Source organism: Pithys albifrons, chromosome 22, assembly GCF_047495875.1.
Source record: "Pithys albifrons albifrons isolate INPA30051 chromosome 22, PitAlb_v1, whole genome shotgun sequence".
Lineage (NCBI taxonomy): Eukaryota > Metazoa > Chordata > Aves > Passeriformes > Thamnophilidae > Pithys > Pithys albifrons.
In genome coordinates, this window is record NC_092479.1 from 8,371,688 (window position 1) to 8,389,369 (window position 17,682).

At 53.4% G+C, this 17,682-nt stretch overlaps 1 protein-coding gene across 8 annotated transcripts in view; it reads right to left on the minus strand.

Annotated features, from left to right (window-relative positions):
* Nucleotides 1-17,682, minus strand: part of CASZ1 (castor zinc finger 1) — a 194,758-nt gene that overhangs the window by 33,131 nt on the left and 143,945 nt on the right. For all 8 annotated transcript variants that reach the window (XM_071575981.1, XM_071575979.1, XM_071575985.1 and 5 more), the window contains 3 exons: nt 12,946-13,515; nt 5,952-6,783; nt 3,299-3,367 (listed from right to left, as the gene is read on the minus strand). In XM_071575981.1, coding sequence (XP_071432082.1) covers nt 3,299-3,367; nt 5,952-6,783; nt 12,946-13,515 — 1,471 coding nt within the window. The remainder of the gene's footprint in view (nt 1-3,298; nt 3,368-5,951; nt 6,784-12,945; nt 13,516-17,682) is intronic.

Below are 17,682 nucleotides of genomic sequence, written 5' to 3' on the forward strand. Positions count from 1 at the left end.
CAGGTCTTGTACATCCCATAATCTGTTTTTCCCCTTGAAATTCATCTTTGTTATCTAAGTTGTTTACTCGGGGAAGCCTAAGGAAACAGGGTGTTCCTTGAACTAACCACCACACAATTCTGGATATCACAGCAGTGTCAGAAATCTCCCAAGACAGAAGGAGACAAACAAACATTGGGCAAATATGGATTTGAAATTTTAAGTATTAGCCCCTCTAGTAGGATGTCAGAAAAGCTGCACACAGCAAATTTGAAAACTCCTGACATCCAGGGTGGAAAAAAGACCAGAAATGCCACAGTTATACCCAGTAATACCCACAGACAACCAGTCAATATAGAGACTGTGTTGACTGACAGATACACCAGGAATTGGCACAAGGGATGATCCAGTAATGGGGTAATCAGTGTAATGAACTCTCTCATGTATATTCTAGAGCACCATGGAAGAGCTGAAGAGCTTGAAAGGGAAAAGCAGTGGAGAGAAGGGGACTCAGAGGGGAAACATTCAAAGATAAAGTACCATCTGCTCAAAGGTTCCTCAAAGGTTCCTCACGTCACTTAGTGCTAAACAGCAGGAGTGCACATGATAAAGGGCATGGGAAAGGAACCAGGAAGGGCAGTGGAGAGAAAGGGAAAATGAGAGGAGGGAGGGTGTCCTGCAGAAATCGAGGAATGGGGCAGAGGACAAAGGATTATGGATCATCCTAAGGTGAGGTAATGCCAGGCTACAGGACAGACAAATTCAGGCTGAAAAGCAGCACTAAACACGGCATTTCTGAAGCACAGTAAGGAAGAGGAGGTCAACTGTGGAGACAGCAGGGCCTCTAGGAGATGGAAAGGGGACTTAATTGACAGAAAAGATAGACATTGCTAAAAAATTAAATGACTTCTCTGCCTCAGCATTCACAAAGGGAGACAGGGACAGATGCCAGGAGCAGACATGCCTTTCCCTGGGGAAGGAGAAGAAATACTGCAGGAAATCAGGATCACGTCAGAACAGGTGATTGAGAAACTGGAACAAACCTCAGTGGCAGAGAAGAGACAAACCACAAGGCAAACAGCAGGGCTGGCTGCACAAACAAAGGTGGGGAGCCCAGGGCAGGGGCAGCAGCTCCTGGGCAGTGCCTGGGCAGCTGCAGAGCCACCCTGGCACTGGCCAGGCACAGGAGCTCACGGAACCAACTGCTCTGCCAGGCCAGGGCTGTCTGTCAGCAGCACCAGCAGCAGCTCACAAAGGAAAGAAACTTTAAAAGAAGGAGAGAGCAAAGGGCTGTGCAGGGCTGGGGAACTGTGGGTGCAGGCCAGGCAGGGGAAGAGGAAGACAGAAGATCTTCCTGGCAAATACAACCCTTTGAAGCAACACAGGCCAAAATATCATCAAAAATGAGGATGCAAAATGACCAGAGATGCCAACTGGAGTAAAACAAGGGCCAGAGACTGAAGAGATCTCACTATGAAATGAGTTACTTGAAGCATCTCAGTTGTAAAAACACCAGCTGAACAAGCACTCCAGCACTTCCAAGTCCTGCCCTCCCTTGCACGTGCCATGGAGAGGTGAGTGGTGTCTGCAGCTCAGAAATGTCCCACCAAACCCTGTGCTGGGGCCAGGAGGGAGGCAGCAAACACAGCACAAAGGGGAGACTCTGCTCCTGCAGCCCACAGGGCTGGGCTCCTAAAGGGTTATATTTATGCTGTGCTTCTTCTGACACTTGAAACAGTTCAAAGCTATTAATTTTTAAAGCACAGCATCTGTTTAGATTTTTCCTAACAGGAAAGCTTACACACCACACACTCACTGACATGCAGACACACGGGCACAGTTACATGCACAGACTCAGGTACATCAACACCCTCTGAATTTACATGAATGTACCCACAATTTCCATGCACACAAACAGACACAAACACACCCGAAACCAGCAAACTCACAGGCCATCTCATCCCACTGATACTCAGATCTCCACTCCTAAACTGCCCACACAGGCATGTGGATTCATTTGCACAAGAACAACCCACTCCCTCTTCCCTTACTTTAATCCATTCTTTTTTTTTTTTTTTTTTTTTGGCCAGAAAGAAGTAGTCTTGATCTGGCATGAGTAGATAAATAAATAATAATAAAAATAATAAATAAAGAAGTCAGCATGCTTAGAGAGTGTTTACAGACTCATTACTCTGTAACGATGATGTGGAAGAAGAAAAAAAAAACCCACCCCAATTACAAGGGGGGAGGAAACCCACACAGAAATAAATATTTAAGCAAGTGCTGCCAGAAGCACCATCTGCTGAGGCACTAATAATAATAATAATAATTTTTTCTGTGGTCTTTTTTTTTTAATTATAAATATACAGGGGGGAGGAGGGGGAAAAAACAACCCAACCCAAACTAGCTAAGTAAGAGGTTTTGTTTTGTTGTGTGAGAGAATGGATTATCCCTGGGCAGCTTTTGGCAGTGGCTTTGGCAAACTCATTAAGCTAATTATGCAGTACAGACATAAGAGTGTCGTGTCTCTCTCCCCCCACCCCCGATTTTAAGGCTTTAAACTGTTTTTAAAAATGTGTGTAAATTGAAGGGAAGTGGCTGTGCTGCCAGGGGGTGGCTGTGGAGCCTTTCAAGCAGGATGTGGTGTCCCTGAGGTACCTCAGAGCCTGCCCAGCCCCTGCTGGCCCGGGGAAGGGGCTCACTCAGCACAGTTCTGTGCCTGAGGGGGGCACGGGGCACAGAGAGGTGCCCCCTCCCCTCCCACTGCAAGCCCTGCAGCTCCTGCAGCCTGGAAAAGGAAACAAAGGGGGTGCTGCTCCTTCTGCCCCAGCAGGGAGGGGTTTAACCCCTGCCCTCCTCCCTGTGCTCCCTCCAAGGCAGAGAGTTCCCACAGGCATTTCATTGGAGGCACTGCTGTTTGAGGGGGGGCATGTGGGGGTGCAACTGTCCTCTTCCCATGGGGTCTTCTGCTCCCTTCTGCAGCCAGCAGGGGAAAAAGGCTGGAGACAGCACAGCAATGGGCAGAAGGAACAACAGCATTCCCATTTAAATCCTGGGCTTCTGCAGTGAAACAGTTTTCCACTATTTGTCATGAAGTGGAACAGCTCAGGGAGCTGAGCCTGCTCCTGGCACACTCCAACTGCTCTCACAGCTACTGCTCTCCCAGCAGGGACCAGAGCAAGTGCAGGTGCCAAGGAAAGGGAAGTGCCAATGACTGGTTTAAACACTCGATCCAGATGGACAAGACCTGGCCTCTGCCACCAGCACCCCACCCTCCCACCTCCAGCCCTCTCCCCAGGACAGCCAAGGGTTTGCCTACCTGGCAATGTACTTCTGGTAAATATTGACGTCCTCGCTGACGGCGGGTTTGTCAGAGGGCAATCCATTCCTAGGGAGAAGCACACAGGGCTGAGCTGGTGGGCAGGCAGGGACAGGGCACAGGTCAACTCCTTCCTTCTCTCACCCACTGCTGACACACCAGCACAGAGGGACCAGGGAAGAGCAGCAGCAAAGGCACCCAGGAGTTTAACCTCCCTCCCCTTTCAAATCCTGCACCCCCTTTCCCAGGGAACCACACAATCTGCTGCCACCCCTCCTGCATGTTCCTTCCTTGCAGGGCCCAGTGCAGTTTGTTGGAGAAACTGAGAGGATCAATGACAAAAACCTGTTTCTACTGAAAAAACCCAAAAATCCTATACAAACAAGTGATGGCCACATGAAAACAAACACCTCCTTGAAGCACCTGGCAATGCTGTCCTTGTGTGCAGGGAAGCTCTGCCCTTGTTCAGCTGAGGGAGAAGAGTCCCTGAGCCTCAGCTGGGAGCTCCTGCCCATTTCCTGTGCCTAGCACTGGCACAGTGGCTCCAGCCCCTGGGCAGGGCTTCAACTGCCTCTTTGTTTCACAGACACCCCAAAACTCCACCAGACTGATGGGGCACCAAAGGTATTTATGTATTTTAATCAATGAGAAAACTGCCACATAAGCCTGGGTTATTTTACATCATTAGGAAGCAGACAAAAATAACATCCTCAGTGAGTTCAGCAAGACAGAAACCGAGATGCAGGGCCAGGCTGCAGCCTGCCCAAGAGAAGGGGCATCCCAGGGCCACCCCAGCCATCCCCCTTCTCCTCCAGGCTCCCTGTGACAGCCTGGTTTAAATGGGGACACTTTCACAGAGTTCACTGAAGGCAGGTGAGTTCAGGGCAGGTTAATGGCATTACATGTTGGAGAGTTCAAACCATGGCAAGGGGGTTTGTACCCATGTGTGAGAGTAAGGGGTAATTCCTGCCAGGTTATTTGAACCCAGTGGGGACTGAGAATGGAAAGGCAGGGCCTGGATACCATGGTCAGCACTTCATCCCCAAGGACAGTTACTGGTTTGCTGTCTTTTTCATGGAAGCCTGTACTGGTCACCAGCCTGAAGGAGAAGGGCCAGAGCCCAGTGTGAGACCAGGACATGGCAAGTGCCAGGCTGAAGGCCCTGGGCACCTCCACTCCTGCTGCAGCCCCATCAGGATGCCCCAGCTGAGGAAGTCCTGTGGCCAGAGGAAGGACCACCAGGGTGCTGCAAACACACGTCTGCAAGAGGCAGGAGATGGGCAAGAGAAAGGAAATCAAACTGAGATCCACCAGAGAGCTCCAGGATGGTCACTGAACTCCAGGCAGGAGCTTTCTGAAGACACTTCAGGCACGGAGTGCCTGGCCAAGTCACCCATCACAACAAGGCACTGTGCCTACAGGAATATTTACAACACAGTGTTTTTCAGTAACAGGAGTCCCTGCCTGCCATCTGGAGCACATACAGGTTCATCCTGAGCAGGAGCCAGATGCAAATGTTAATAATCCTCTGCCCTTTCCCATACACCTTAACCATGGAGCTCCCAAATCTGTCTGCAGGCAGCTGATTAACAGCCATTTCCCAGGGAAGACAGGCAGCATTACACAGCTCTGCCTTCCAGGTGGGAAACATGGAATGTGGGGATGCACCCCTGCCTGAGACCACACAGACCACTCAGCCCAAGGCCTCCTAGGTCTGTATGTCAAACACAGAACAGGCTTCCTCCTCACCAGAGGGCAAAGCAGTGGGGATGTGTGATGGCACTTGCCACAGGAGTGCAGGACAGAGGTCCTGGACTTACTGCAAATGACCCCAAGGGAGTCACAGCTCACAACAGCCCCAGGTCCACAGTGAGAAACAAGTAAATCAGAAACAAGAAAGCAGAGAAGGCCCTCCCTGCCTCCCTCTTTGCAGCCTCATGGACATATGTGTCTCCTCTACAGCTCCCACCTCTGGAAGCCACATTAAAACATAATCCAAGGTTTGGCAAGGCCTTCAGATACCTCCATTCAGTCAATGGCATCACTGCAGAGATTGTGTAGGAGGTTATTAGTGGTAATTGGGCTAATGAGTTTGCCCAGTCTGAGGGGTAATTGAATCACCTCTATTTGTGCAAGGAACAAGCAAATTGAGAAGACACAGGCCTGGCCTCACAGAAGTATGTATATGCCTAATTCCTATGAAAATTGATGGGAATTAGGCACCAAAATGTCTTCTGAGTTCTGGGACAAACAAAAAGCCCCATCCTGCTCACGGTACAGTCAGCAGAGTCTTGCCATTGAGCCAACGGGAGCAAGAGTCAGGTTGGATGCCCAGGGAACCAGAGGATGGAGAAAGTAAAGTAGTTCCAACCTTGACCTTACGGTGCTGACAGCACCATGTTCCCTCCTCTAACATATAAACTCAGGAGCCAGTGGGCTCTGGATTGGTGGCTGTGCCTGCTGCTGGCAGTTCACACCCGTGGTGCAGGTAAGTCAGAGATGTGAGGTGTTAACAGAGGAGCAGACACTTCAGCAGAGAGCAGAAAGAAACATCACACACAGTGCAGCAACTGTCACCCCACGAACTGGGATTGCCCCTGACCCACACGAGCCCCAGCTCGTGCCAAGACAAGAAGAGTGGGAGGACACTTACTTTACTGTGGAGACTGTTCCAGTTGTGATGGAGTCTGTCTTGGAGAAGGTTGATTTCAGGTACTCGGGAGTGTTGAATGGCAATGAGACAGCCTGCTCTGGCCCGGCCACGGGAGTGCTGCTGGGGGTACTGGCCAGGGGAGCTGGGGCCAGGCTGGGAGCTGGAGCTTTCACTGGAGTGAGCTTCTGAATGTTCCTCACATCGTACTTGGAAGGCCGCCCCACCTTGCCCGTCTTGAAGGCGATGGCTCCTCCCATGTCTGGGCTTCCTTCCCCAGGCTTGAAAAGGTGCAGGTACTTGACGTTTTCCAGGTCATACTTGGAGGCCTTCTTGTAAGTGTTGCCATTCTGCGGCCTGATGCTCTCCCCCGTCTTCAGCTTCTGGATGAAGAAGTCGTACTTGGAGGCCCGAGACATCAGGCCCTGCATCTGGGAGCTGCCGGGGGCGGGCAGGGGCAGGATGGTGGCTTTGGTCTCGGTCAGCATGGCGGCGTCGGGGCCCGGCACGCGGATGGGCTGCGCCAGCCCCGGGGCGGGCTCCTTGCCCAGCTTGGCGCCCAGCTCCTCGGCCTTGGCCAGGTGCATGGGCCACGAGAGCTGCTCGCCCGCCTTCAGCTTGCGGATGTACTCCTCGTACTTGGAGAAGCGGGCGCGCTTGGCGCCGGGGTCGTCGCCGGGCAGCGCCGCGGTGCTGTCGGCGGGCACGGCGTGCAGCTTGTCGAAGCTCACCTTGCGCGCCAGCTCGTCCCGAACGTTCTGGTCGTCGTAGCCGAACATGCCCAGGAACTCGTTCATGGTGGTGGCGGCGTAATCGCGCAGCGCCGACGCCTCCCCTGCGAGGGCACAGCACAGTCAGCGCCGCCACCCCGGCCCCGCCGCGGCCAGGGAGGAGGGAGGGACAGGGAACATGATCTACTGGCGGTTGGCTCACTTGTTAGGTTTTACGACTCTTAAATTAATTTGTTTAAAAAAAAAAGTAATTAATACTGGGGTAAAATAAAAAGAGTTCATCAATGCCAGGAAAATCAATTTCCTAAATGTTCTAGCCGATGGCTTTTCAGTACATTAAACAAAGTTTCATAAATGTCTCTGCACTCTTGCCTTGGCCTAATATGAAGAAAAAGTAATTTTACTGGAAGTGAGACCAATGCCAATATGCCGAGATTCGTACAGATCTGCCCTTGTGTGTGCTTGTGTATGGAAGGAGGTGCAGAGGACGGTGTGCCTGAGTGTGCAAGGGGGGAAACCATGAGGAAATGTGTGTGTGTTGGGCAGGAGCAGGGCTGAGGGCAGGGCAGGGTGCTGGCGAGCAGGCAGGGAGACAGGCAAGGCAGTGCCTGGGGTGGAGCAGGAGGAGGGCAGAATGGAACCCTGCAGAGCAGGAGGGCAGCAGAGGTGGAGATGAATCAAGGCAGGGAAGAGCAGCAAAGGCTGTGCATGAGAAGCCTGGGAGTGAGGAGTGAGGAGACAGACAGGACAGCTCCCCACAGCTGCTGTAGCCCTTCCCTTCCCTGTCCATCTCCTAAGGATTCACCCAGCCTGCTCCCTTCCTTCTCAATCCTAGTGACTGGACAGCTACTATTTTCCACTGGAAAAGGGGCCAGTAAGGGCTGTGGAAACCTATAGGAAGGCTCAGGAACAGCTTCCAGTAAGACCAGGAAAGTCCACACAGGTGAAAAATATGTGAGGAACAGCCTCCTCTCCATCAGGATTTGCACTGAGAAGAGAAAGGGCTGTTGTCCTGGGCTCCAGAAAGGGGGAGAATGGATGCCTGTTCTCTGGCATGTGTACTGGGGAAGGGGCAGGAAGGGGTTAGTCTACCTGAGCCTGACCACAGGGAGCAAGAATGAGCCAAAGCTGTCCTTCCTCGGTCTCTCCCTCCCTTCCTCCCTCCCCTACTCCCTCAGGCAGTTTCACAGGCCACCGGGATGGGAAGAACACACATCTGGAGGTCACCCAATATCAGTGTAAAGGAGGAAATAAAGATTGCTCTGACGTGCCAGCTTGGACTCATTTAGGCTTCAGTCTGACACAGCGCTCCTCCTCCTCTCCCTCTTGCTTTCTCCTGCAGAGTAAAGATTTACTGTGTGCAGGAGTCCTTCAAACCTCCCTCGTCATCTTTTGCAAACACTCACTCTGCTCTCATGGGCAGGCACACTCCTCCCCAGGGAGCCAGCACAGGCAGCTACACCAGCAGCACAATGGGGGTTCTGGGCACCAGATCCTGCCCAAACCACACCAACACTGCCTTGGCACAGAGCAAAAGGAAGCCACCAGGACAGCCACAGGACAGGTCAGCAGATCCAGAAGATGCCTGGGGTTTGGGGGAACTGACAGCCTGTGGTGCCACTCACACAGGCAGGCACAGCCATGAGAGCTTTTCCCTCACAGGAGCCTGCCCAGGAGCACAGCCCAAGTCCAGCAGCCACCAGCCCAGAGATCCTGCACAGGGCTCTGCAGAGGAAGAACCTGCAACGGGCACTGAATGGGCAGAGCATGAAGGTCACATTCCTGCTCCAGGACTGCCTGAATGGCTGTGCTGCTGCAGCACAAGGGCTGCTGTGCTGGTTGCCTGTGCTTGTGGTCCTGGAGGGAAAGGAACGTGGACAACGTCCCTGGAGCCTGCAGGGACAAAGCCACACACACCTGCTCAGTGCTGGGATCTGCTCTAGCCCCAAAGGACCTTCCAGTTCTGGGCACTTAAGCCCAGAATTCTGCATAGGATTTGGGGTGCCTGACTCCAGAACAAACACCCTTTTAGTCACGGCGTGGGTGGCAATGGCCCTGCAGTGTCAGGACAGGTTGTAGCACAACCTTATGGGTCAGTGTTAATCTCAGAGGATGTTCAATGCAGAAACATGCCCACAGTGTCCAGTAACAAGACCTGCCTGAAGGACAACTTTATCTTTCACACACAGGCACATTAAATGATTTCATCCTGCTTTAAAGCAGCTCTCCTTTTAACCTCTTTTCCTCTCTTCCCTACCTTCATTTCAGTGTAACCCTATGACCCAACAAAAGTGAATACACCCATGAAATCCCTACTGGGTCTAACACTTCCCTGTTTCTGTTAAATCTACTTTCCCTGTTCTGCTTTTCCTCTCTTTTTGGACCTCTAAAACAACTCCCAGCCTCCCTCACAATGTCCTGACTTCCAAGCACTGCACAGAAAACTCTACCCAGCCTGTGCCAAACTGCAAAGAAAGAACAGCAGAGAGGCTCTGATATGAAATTAAACAATTAAGTCCGTCAGGGGGTCTCATCTTTGGTACTAAGTGGCTACACCTCAACTGCTGCAATTAGATGCAAAACTCAAGCCTATAGGAAAGTGTGTGTGTGGGGGGGGGGGAAGTGACTCAGACCTTTTTTGAGTTTTGCAAAGCCTGAGCTTGAGTTCAGGTTTTGCTACCCTGGATTTAATCCTCAAACCCACCACCTTGCCTTCTGCCTTTCCTTTACTCAGATTTGGTTCCGGATGATCACAACACCCTCCTTGACCAACAGCTTTGCTGGTGCTGCTCAGTCTTTCCTCATCCAGGTACGAGATGAAGCCCTGGCCAGTTCCCACAGCTCACTGCCTGGGAAGTGCAGCTTCACTGAGAACCACAGGATCACTTAGACTGGAAAATAGCTCCAAAATCACTCATCCCATGAGTCCAATACATCCCCTACAGCCAAGACAACCTGCACTAAAGTGCTCAGGCACCCACCCTGAAGGACAGAGGCTCCTGCAGTGGAGGCACCTCATGGCAGGGAGCTGGGTCACCAGGAGGGTGGCAGTCACCTCACTGCACACCCACTTCCAGCCAGCAGTGAAGAGGTAATTACCATTACCTACTCATCAGAAAACCCTCCCATAGATAGATACCCACACAAAGATAAAAACGAAGCAGGGCAGCAGCTGGGAAACACCTCCCTGGGAGTGTGCACAGCCTGGAAGCCACAGGAAGCATCACCAGCCCTGTGTTTTCCTCTCCCTTCCCCGCGCTGCATTTTTGTCTCCTTTCCGAGGTGATAATCAAAGGGCTCCCTCTCCCCTCGCCGCTGCTCTCCATTTGTGGGCATTGCCAAACACAGAGATCTGGGTGTCTCAGAGCAGCTCTCGTATCACAAAGGATCCCGAGCGAGCGAAAAGGCGCTAAAAATAGCCGGCAGCAGCGCACTATATATGGAAGGAAAAGCAAAACAGCCCAAATGGAGAGCAAGGTCTGGGTCCTGGGGGATGGGATATCCCAGCCTGGGCTCTTCCTTGATCCTGCTGGGGAGGGAAAACACAAGGCTTTGGGGGATGGAGGATGATGAGTAAGAAACTGGCACTCCTCACGCACAGATTTCTCCCAAGTGGAGTCTCCTCAGGAAATTATGAAGAGAAAACCCTCTGGTTAAAAACAGGGCCATAGAATATCCCAAGAGACTTAGCCAAGAGGCTGAGAAAAGAAAGGCAAATCTGAAAGCTTGGACAGGGGGAAGCTGCCAGGGACGGCTTTAGCCCCACTGTGGAACAACAGGCAAAGTAAAGAGCACAGGATGGTGCAGGAAACCTCCCTGGGCATGAGCGCCAGGGAGCGACTGTGAATGGGGCTGTGCCACTGCCACCCTCGGGCTGTGTGTGACTGTGCCATGGGGACTGTGGGGTGGGCAGTGTGTGACTGTGCCTGTGTGTGACTGTGCCATGGGGACTGTGGGGTGGGCAGTGTGTGTCTGTGCCCAGGGCACTGCGAGGTGGGCTGCGTGTGATTGTGCCTGTGTGTGACTGTGCCCAGGGCACTGTGGGGTGTGGGGTGGGCAGGGCACAGCACAGGGTGCAGCAGGAACCAAGAAACGCATCTGCCTGTCCAGCCCAGCCTCTGACATCCCTCTCCTGACACACACCAGCTCTGTGCCTCCCACCGTTGGCACCCAGCTGGCCCAGGCACACAGGACAAGGCTGAGCACCAGCTCCTGAGGCCCCTGTTGTACCCAAGGGGAGGGTCAACATGAAACAGGGATGCCCAACACGAAACAGGGATGCCCTACAGGCATGTGCTCCATCTTGTTCCAAAGCAGGAGGCTTGAATAGTGTGGGCCAAGTCCCTGATGCCCAACAAGCCTCACTGTCTGAGCCTGAAAGGAGACAAAGGTGGCCAGGACTTGGCACCAGACCCCAGGAGGTGCTGGTGGAGGACAGGGGCAGCAGATCAAGTCCCATAAAGTGGACAGTGTGTGTACACACCATGACTCCAGGAAGCAGGAACCCTTCTCAGCCCCTTACAATCAGGATCTCTTTCCACACTGACCAAAGAAGCCAGTTAGATGTAGGATTTGGCTTTCTGTGTGGCTCCTGCTTTCCACCCAAGTTTCCAGCTGATCAAAGTATGGGCTCAGTTGTAAATGCTGCTGAGCACAGCCCTGTACCCTCTGTGTCCTCAGAGGGAGCAACTGGTGCTCAAACCTTCAAAGGCAGAGGCTTCTGCAGTGACTCCCCCAAAGCCACACTGACTGGGAGGGCAGAGCTTTGTTCCTCTCCTTTCATCCGACTCCTGTTACCCCCCAACTTCCAGGAAAAAAACCCTCCTTCTCTCACTGGAATAAACTTAACTCACACCCAGTAACACCAGGTCTGGGAGGACTTGGTGATAAACAGCTTAAAATTAACTTCCTGAACACTGACAGAATTAAAAAAAGGAGAGCAACTTTGTCCTCTCCAAAGCAAGGGATGTTTCAGTTTGTGCTTTTCAGCGAAATGTTGCAAATGACATTTATAACAGGGTTCTCAAAACAGAGCTCAGACTGGCAGCTCGTCTGTTTGCAAGTCAAATCCCACGTGGCTGTAAATGTAAACTGGACCCCGCGTGGGCCAACCTGCCTTAGACATAATGAGGCTTCAGCCCCCCCTGAACACTCACACATTTTTGCATAATCCTCTGACAACACAGTCCTGTAAAGGCATTTAACTGAGATCTCCTACCTCACTAAGAAACCTGAGGTCCTTCTCATTTTCCCCAGTTTGGTAACATTTTTTTTACATTTAAGTTCCCCTCCTTTTAGTCTTCCTAGCAAATAAAAGCTGCAAATGGCGGGGGGTGGTGTGAATTAAAACAAACTAAAAACAGAGTCCAGGCACAATCACCTTGTGTCTGGGAACGACAAGGGCTTTCCTATCAAAGGAAACTGAAGGTCACACTTTTCCTCATTGATCTTGCAATGTTTGTTAATTACTCTGTCACTGATGTGGCGAAGGATAATTAAACAGCTCTGTTTATATCTTATATGCATAATTATGTGCGCTGCCACTGAACTCGTGAAGACTGGAGAATGTGCCTCTGCAGAAGGGGAACGGACAGACGGAGATGAGTTTCGGCTGCATTATTAACGGCAGGAGGAAAACACGCGCACACAAAAGGAGCAAAGTTTGATGGATTCGCAAAGTGCTGCGATCAGGGGAGGGGAATGTGCAGGTGGAGCAAATTAGGGGGAGAGCTTTCAATTACAGATTCAGCCCAGCTGAGTGACAAATTGGGGGAGGGAGCTGCTCTGCCCTAATGGAGAGAATTCAATTTGCCCACAGCTTTTACCAAGTCTTAGCACTCATACGCCCCAAAAAATCAATCTGGGGGAACACGTGCATCAGAAAGGGAGCAAGAAATTCCTCTGGGGCTTTTCCCAACAACTCCTGCTGAGTTCAGCTTTTGAATGAACGACACAAAAAAGGCAGAAGCTACCTGAAAATAGGAAATGCTCACGCAGCCAGGGGAGAACACCCGTGTGGGTGTCCTGGACTGAGCCGGTGGGGGACACTGAGCTTTGGGACCAGCAGCTGCCCCAGCTTCATCCCGAGCTGGGATGGGAGGCTGAGCCACAGACAAACGCCACGTGGTTCCAGTGCAAAATGCCCGGTCTGTGCCAGGGAATCAGGGCTCACCCTCGCCCTTGGCTGCCTGGTGCTGCAGGACCTGGCCATGGGCACACAGCACACGTGCCCACGAGGCTGCCCCTGCAGGGCACGGAAGGCTTACCTGAGGTGGTTCCTGCCCCCAGCTTGGAGCCTGGCTCGCCACTGGAGGACCGGTAGGCATCATCCTTCAAGGCTGGCCCGTCTGAATCCCTGTCATCCAAGAAGCTGCCATCCTGCGAGCCCCTCAGAGCATCTGCCTCGTCCCCGTTGTCCTCCTCGTCGCTGCAGCCCTTGGGCTGCACCATGTAAACCCCCTCTGGGGGCAGCTCCGCGCCCTCGGCGCCCTTACACTCCTTGCCCTCCGCTCGGCCCAGCAGGGGCTCCTCGTTGTACTCCCCATTCACCCACTTCTCAATCACCTCCCTCCTCTTGTCCTCCTCGATCTTCTGCACGCGGCTGAGTCCATCTGAGAACTCTGTGCCCGGCTCCTTGGCCCCGGGCTGGGGCAGGTCCTTGCTGCCGGGCTCCCGCTGCGGCCCCTTGTCCGCGCGCGCCTGCTCGGCGCCGCCGTGGTCCACCACGACCTGGCGGCTCAGCTTGGCACAGATGGCATTCAGCTTCAGGCCGCCTTTGCGCTTGGCAGCCATCGTGGGTTTTCCTGAGGCTGTGTCAGTGCATATAGTTCTTTCAGCTGCAAAGAGAGAGGGGAGAGAAGCAAGGAAGGGCATTAGTGGGATCAGACAACTTGAACCCGAACAGCAAATGGCCGGTCCCAACCCAGTGGCATTTGGGCATGGCCAGTGTCACCCTTGGAAAGGTGGGGCTGCCATGGGCTTCCCAAGCTCCAGGTGGAAGCCCAGCCAGGAGAGCTCAGTGACCAGCTCATTCTGAACAAGCTCAACCAAAGAATGGCACTGGCCCCAAGGAAGAGACTCGTGTGTGTGCTGGGCCAGGACTGGGCTCACAGGCCCCAAACACCTCGGGCAGGTCAGTGTGGTGCAGACCATGAGGCTGAGGCAGGATGTGAGGGCTGTTTAAAGCCCAACTTGCTTTCTCCTTCAGACTGCAGCACCACCTCCAACCCTGAAGTGCTGGGTGCCAAACCCACACCAGACAGTGACTGCACCCAAGCACCTCCAGCAGGGAGAACAGCTGGCCAAGCCCAACCCTAGTGAGGGTTTCACCTCAGGGGGTTTGTGCTTAGTCTCAGGAAGGACAGCCAGTATGCACCAAGAAGAACCAGTAGGAAGGACAGGAGCCGGGCAAGACCATGTGCTGGAGCACCAGACCCAGACTGGGGTGGGACAGTTGCACAGGAGAGAATCACAGTGAGTTGGTATCGGCTGATCAGGCCCTTTGCCTGCTTGATCTCACACACAGGAAATTCTGCTCTCCTACTTCCCAGCACAATCAGCTAATTAGTGTGAGTTTGTTATTTTAATGTAGTTTATTCATATGTGACAGCTAGTAAAGGAGGGGTAAGAGAAGGTGGGGGGAGAGATGGGGAAGGTAAGGTCTTAACTTCAAGGTCACGGAGAATCTTGAACTAAATGGTCCCTATCAGAGTCACTTGCATGATTATTGCACCAACAATTAACAAGATTCAATCGCAAATAAAAGCAAAAAACTGATTCTAAAGCAGCCACATTGTCTCATTTCCCTCTTTATTTCTGATACTCCTGAGAGATGCCCAGACTAAGCAGGGTTACAGGTCCCAAGGCTGCAGTGGACACACAGCCTGGCTCTTCACCCAGCACAGAGCTGGAGCAAACCCTGCCCTGCCCAGGGCTCAGGAAGAGCACCCAATAAAACAGTTGCTGGTCACACAGAGCACTGCAGTTACTGTGGGGACGTTGCTGGAGGTCCCTCCAAAATAGACTCCTGAACTTTATGTCATGCTGAAAGAGGGGTCAGTCACATGGAGAGCAAACAGGACCTGCCCCCAGGCCTGGAATGGTGACTCCACTGCACGGGAGTCCCTGAGTCCCTCCTGGCAGCTCAGCCCACTCCTCCCTGTCACCAGCACAGAGGTGCTGCTCCACAGAAGCACAGGGAGATTAATCAGACCCCCTACAATACATCCAGAAGCCACCGTGACAGCCCCTAATCCCATAACATGACAGCCCAATACAAACAGACTGAAACTTCAGACCTGCTGTCCAAGAGCCAGAGTGGCTGCTCAGCGTAAACTCCTGACAGCTTCAGACACGCTCCCCTGGCAGGGACTGCAGGAAAAATAACCCCCAGACAGTGTATCAGCCCCCCACAAAAAGGGGGGCAAAATGTTCCCCTCCAGGTTCCTGGGAATCCCTGGCACCAACACCTCTGTGCAGTCAAAATGTTCCCCTCCAGGTTCCCGGGCATCCCTGGCACCAACACCTCTGTGCAGTCAAAATGTTCCCCTCCAGGTTCCTGGGCACCCCTGGCACCAACACCTCTGTGCAGTCATGCTTTCAGAGGGAGAGCACAGAGTGCCCTCAGACACAGCTGTTGGAGAGCTGTGTGTGCCCTGGCACACTCCACAAACACAGTCCTACCCCTACAGGGAAGGGAGCCCCACCTCTCCAAAACACCTTCCTGTGCCTCCCCACAGGTGCCCCTCACACATCCCCAGCACACACAGATGGGCACAGGCTGGTGCCCACTACACTGCAGGCTCTGTATGCTGGCACCTTCCCTTCCCATCACATTCCTATTCTACTCAGGGCAAAAAGGGAAGGCTGATCCTGTGTGCAACTGGTACCACAGGGGCAACCTCAGGAGGCTGCTGTGAGCTCCAGCTGGAGCCTGGCCAGGACACCTATGGCCAGCAGAGCCCTCCCTGGTGGTGCAGGTGTTGGGTCCGTGTCCCCTGTGCCATGCAGGCCCACCCAGGGCTGGGCACTGGGTCAGTTTGGCACTACCAGCCCTTCCTCAGTGCCTGGTGATTCCCATCCATGCTCTGTCACCCAGCCCTGCTCCAGTGGTGAGAGCAGCCAGGCTGGGCAGGCAGAGCCCGACCCGCTGCCTCCCTTCCTGCAGAGGGCAGGGCCCGGTACTCCGGTCTGGGGGTGAGAGCCAAGTGTGTGCACCAGCCGGCAAATGAAGAGATAAATATTTATTCAAAGGAAGAGAGGAACAGACGTTCCCGAGGCTGCACTTGCTGCGGTGGCAGCAGCTCCAGGAGCCTGCAGCTCATCTGGCTCTCCTGTGCTGCATCCTTCCCCCTCACGCACCCTGGCTTTGCCCCTCTGCCTCCACAGCTGCTCCCCCCCAGCTCCTGCCCTGCCCCTCGGCCTCTTTCCTGTCCCTTCTCCTGGTGTTTGGGTTTGTTTAACATTTTGAGAATCTTTTCCTAAAGTTAATTTAAAAATAAAGCAAGTTCTGAAAACATACTGTTTCTCTGATCTATAAAATGAGAGACCCTCCTGGGATGGGATTTGCTCCTGTAATACTGGGGGTCTTGTGCATCTCCATCCCACCTTTCCTGTATGGTTGGAGGTCAGGACTCCCAGCTGCCCCTGCCAACCTTGCAACCACCTCTCTCTGCAAGTCTGGACACATTATTTTATCTTTCCATTGCCTTATTTCCTTGTCTAGGGAATAGGAGGGACGTTACCTGTATCAACATTCCTGTTCCTCTCTTTTAGGCTGTCAAGTTCACAAGCAGAAGGGAAACCTCTTCCTACAGAGAAGGGCTGCAGGTGGCCATGCTGGAGGGGACCAGGACACCTGTGTTCCCTCCTCTCAGAAAGAGGGACAGGGGCAGAGCTGCTGGATGAGGGATCCTCGTGTGTACCCAAGGTCAGGACTGCTGGACCCCCAAAGCCAGGCAGGGGCTCCCTCTACCCAGGCCGAGCTCCCACCCCAAATCCCTGTGTCTCCATCACACTGTTTAAAGATTCCAGCCTAAGTAAACATCCCCCTTCATTTTCTCCGTCTAAATAGAAATGTTTTGATTTCACATCAATCTGAGGAAGCCGTTTATAACCTGAGCCTGTCACAGGGACTTTTCATCTCTGCCCAGGACAAACTCTCCCACATGCTCTATTTACACTGAGCACTTCCTCTGAAAACAATGCACTGGAGTTTACTGCTCCTGCCCCCTCCCCACCCCCTGTGAGGACACACCAGCTGCCCCTGCCCTGCACCATCCCTGTGCCATCTTGAGGGCAATCCTCCCTTGAAGGGAAGGTACAGCTTGTTGCAACCAGGGCTGGCAAGGAGGGGCACAAAACTCACCATTTCACTGCCTTGTCACCCCATGACCTTCCTGCCCCCACTGCCCCCCTGGTTGCCACATGCTGGCAGCACCCCACAGGCAGCCCCTGGCTCTCTCCCTCCACACAGCCCCCAGAGCAGCCCCTTCTCACCCAGGAACTCACAGGGAGGTGCTGCCAAGGTGGCCACAGCTCGGCCCTGACTCCCCCAAGGGAGGAGAGGGGCTCTGGGGGGCACACCATGTGCAGGAATGAAAGGGTCTGGACAGAAAGAGGCCCTCCCAGCCCCAGGGCAAAGTGCTGCAGGGACAAGTCTGGCTTTGCAGGGAGAGAGGAGAGACCCCAGCTCTGGCTTTAGCTTTGGGTCAATGAAAACACACCCTGCTAGAGGGCAGAAAGGATCCCAGCTGTGAAAAAGGGGCGTGTGGGAGCTACAAGAAGCAGCTGGCAGGGGTGTGGGTAACAGCAGGAGCTGACTGGGGTGGGCAGAGCCAGGGGGGCAGTGGGGACCCCTGTGACGGGGCAGGGGCAGCAGAGGAGGGGCAGGAGGGCCCGTGCTGGGGGGAGAGGGGTGCTGGCTGGGGAGGGACAGCGTTGTCACTTCACAGGGCCGGGTACAGGGAACAGATGGAGCTTTCATATTCCTATTGAAGAGTTTA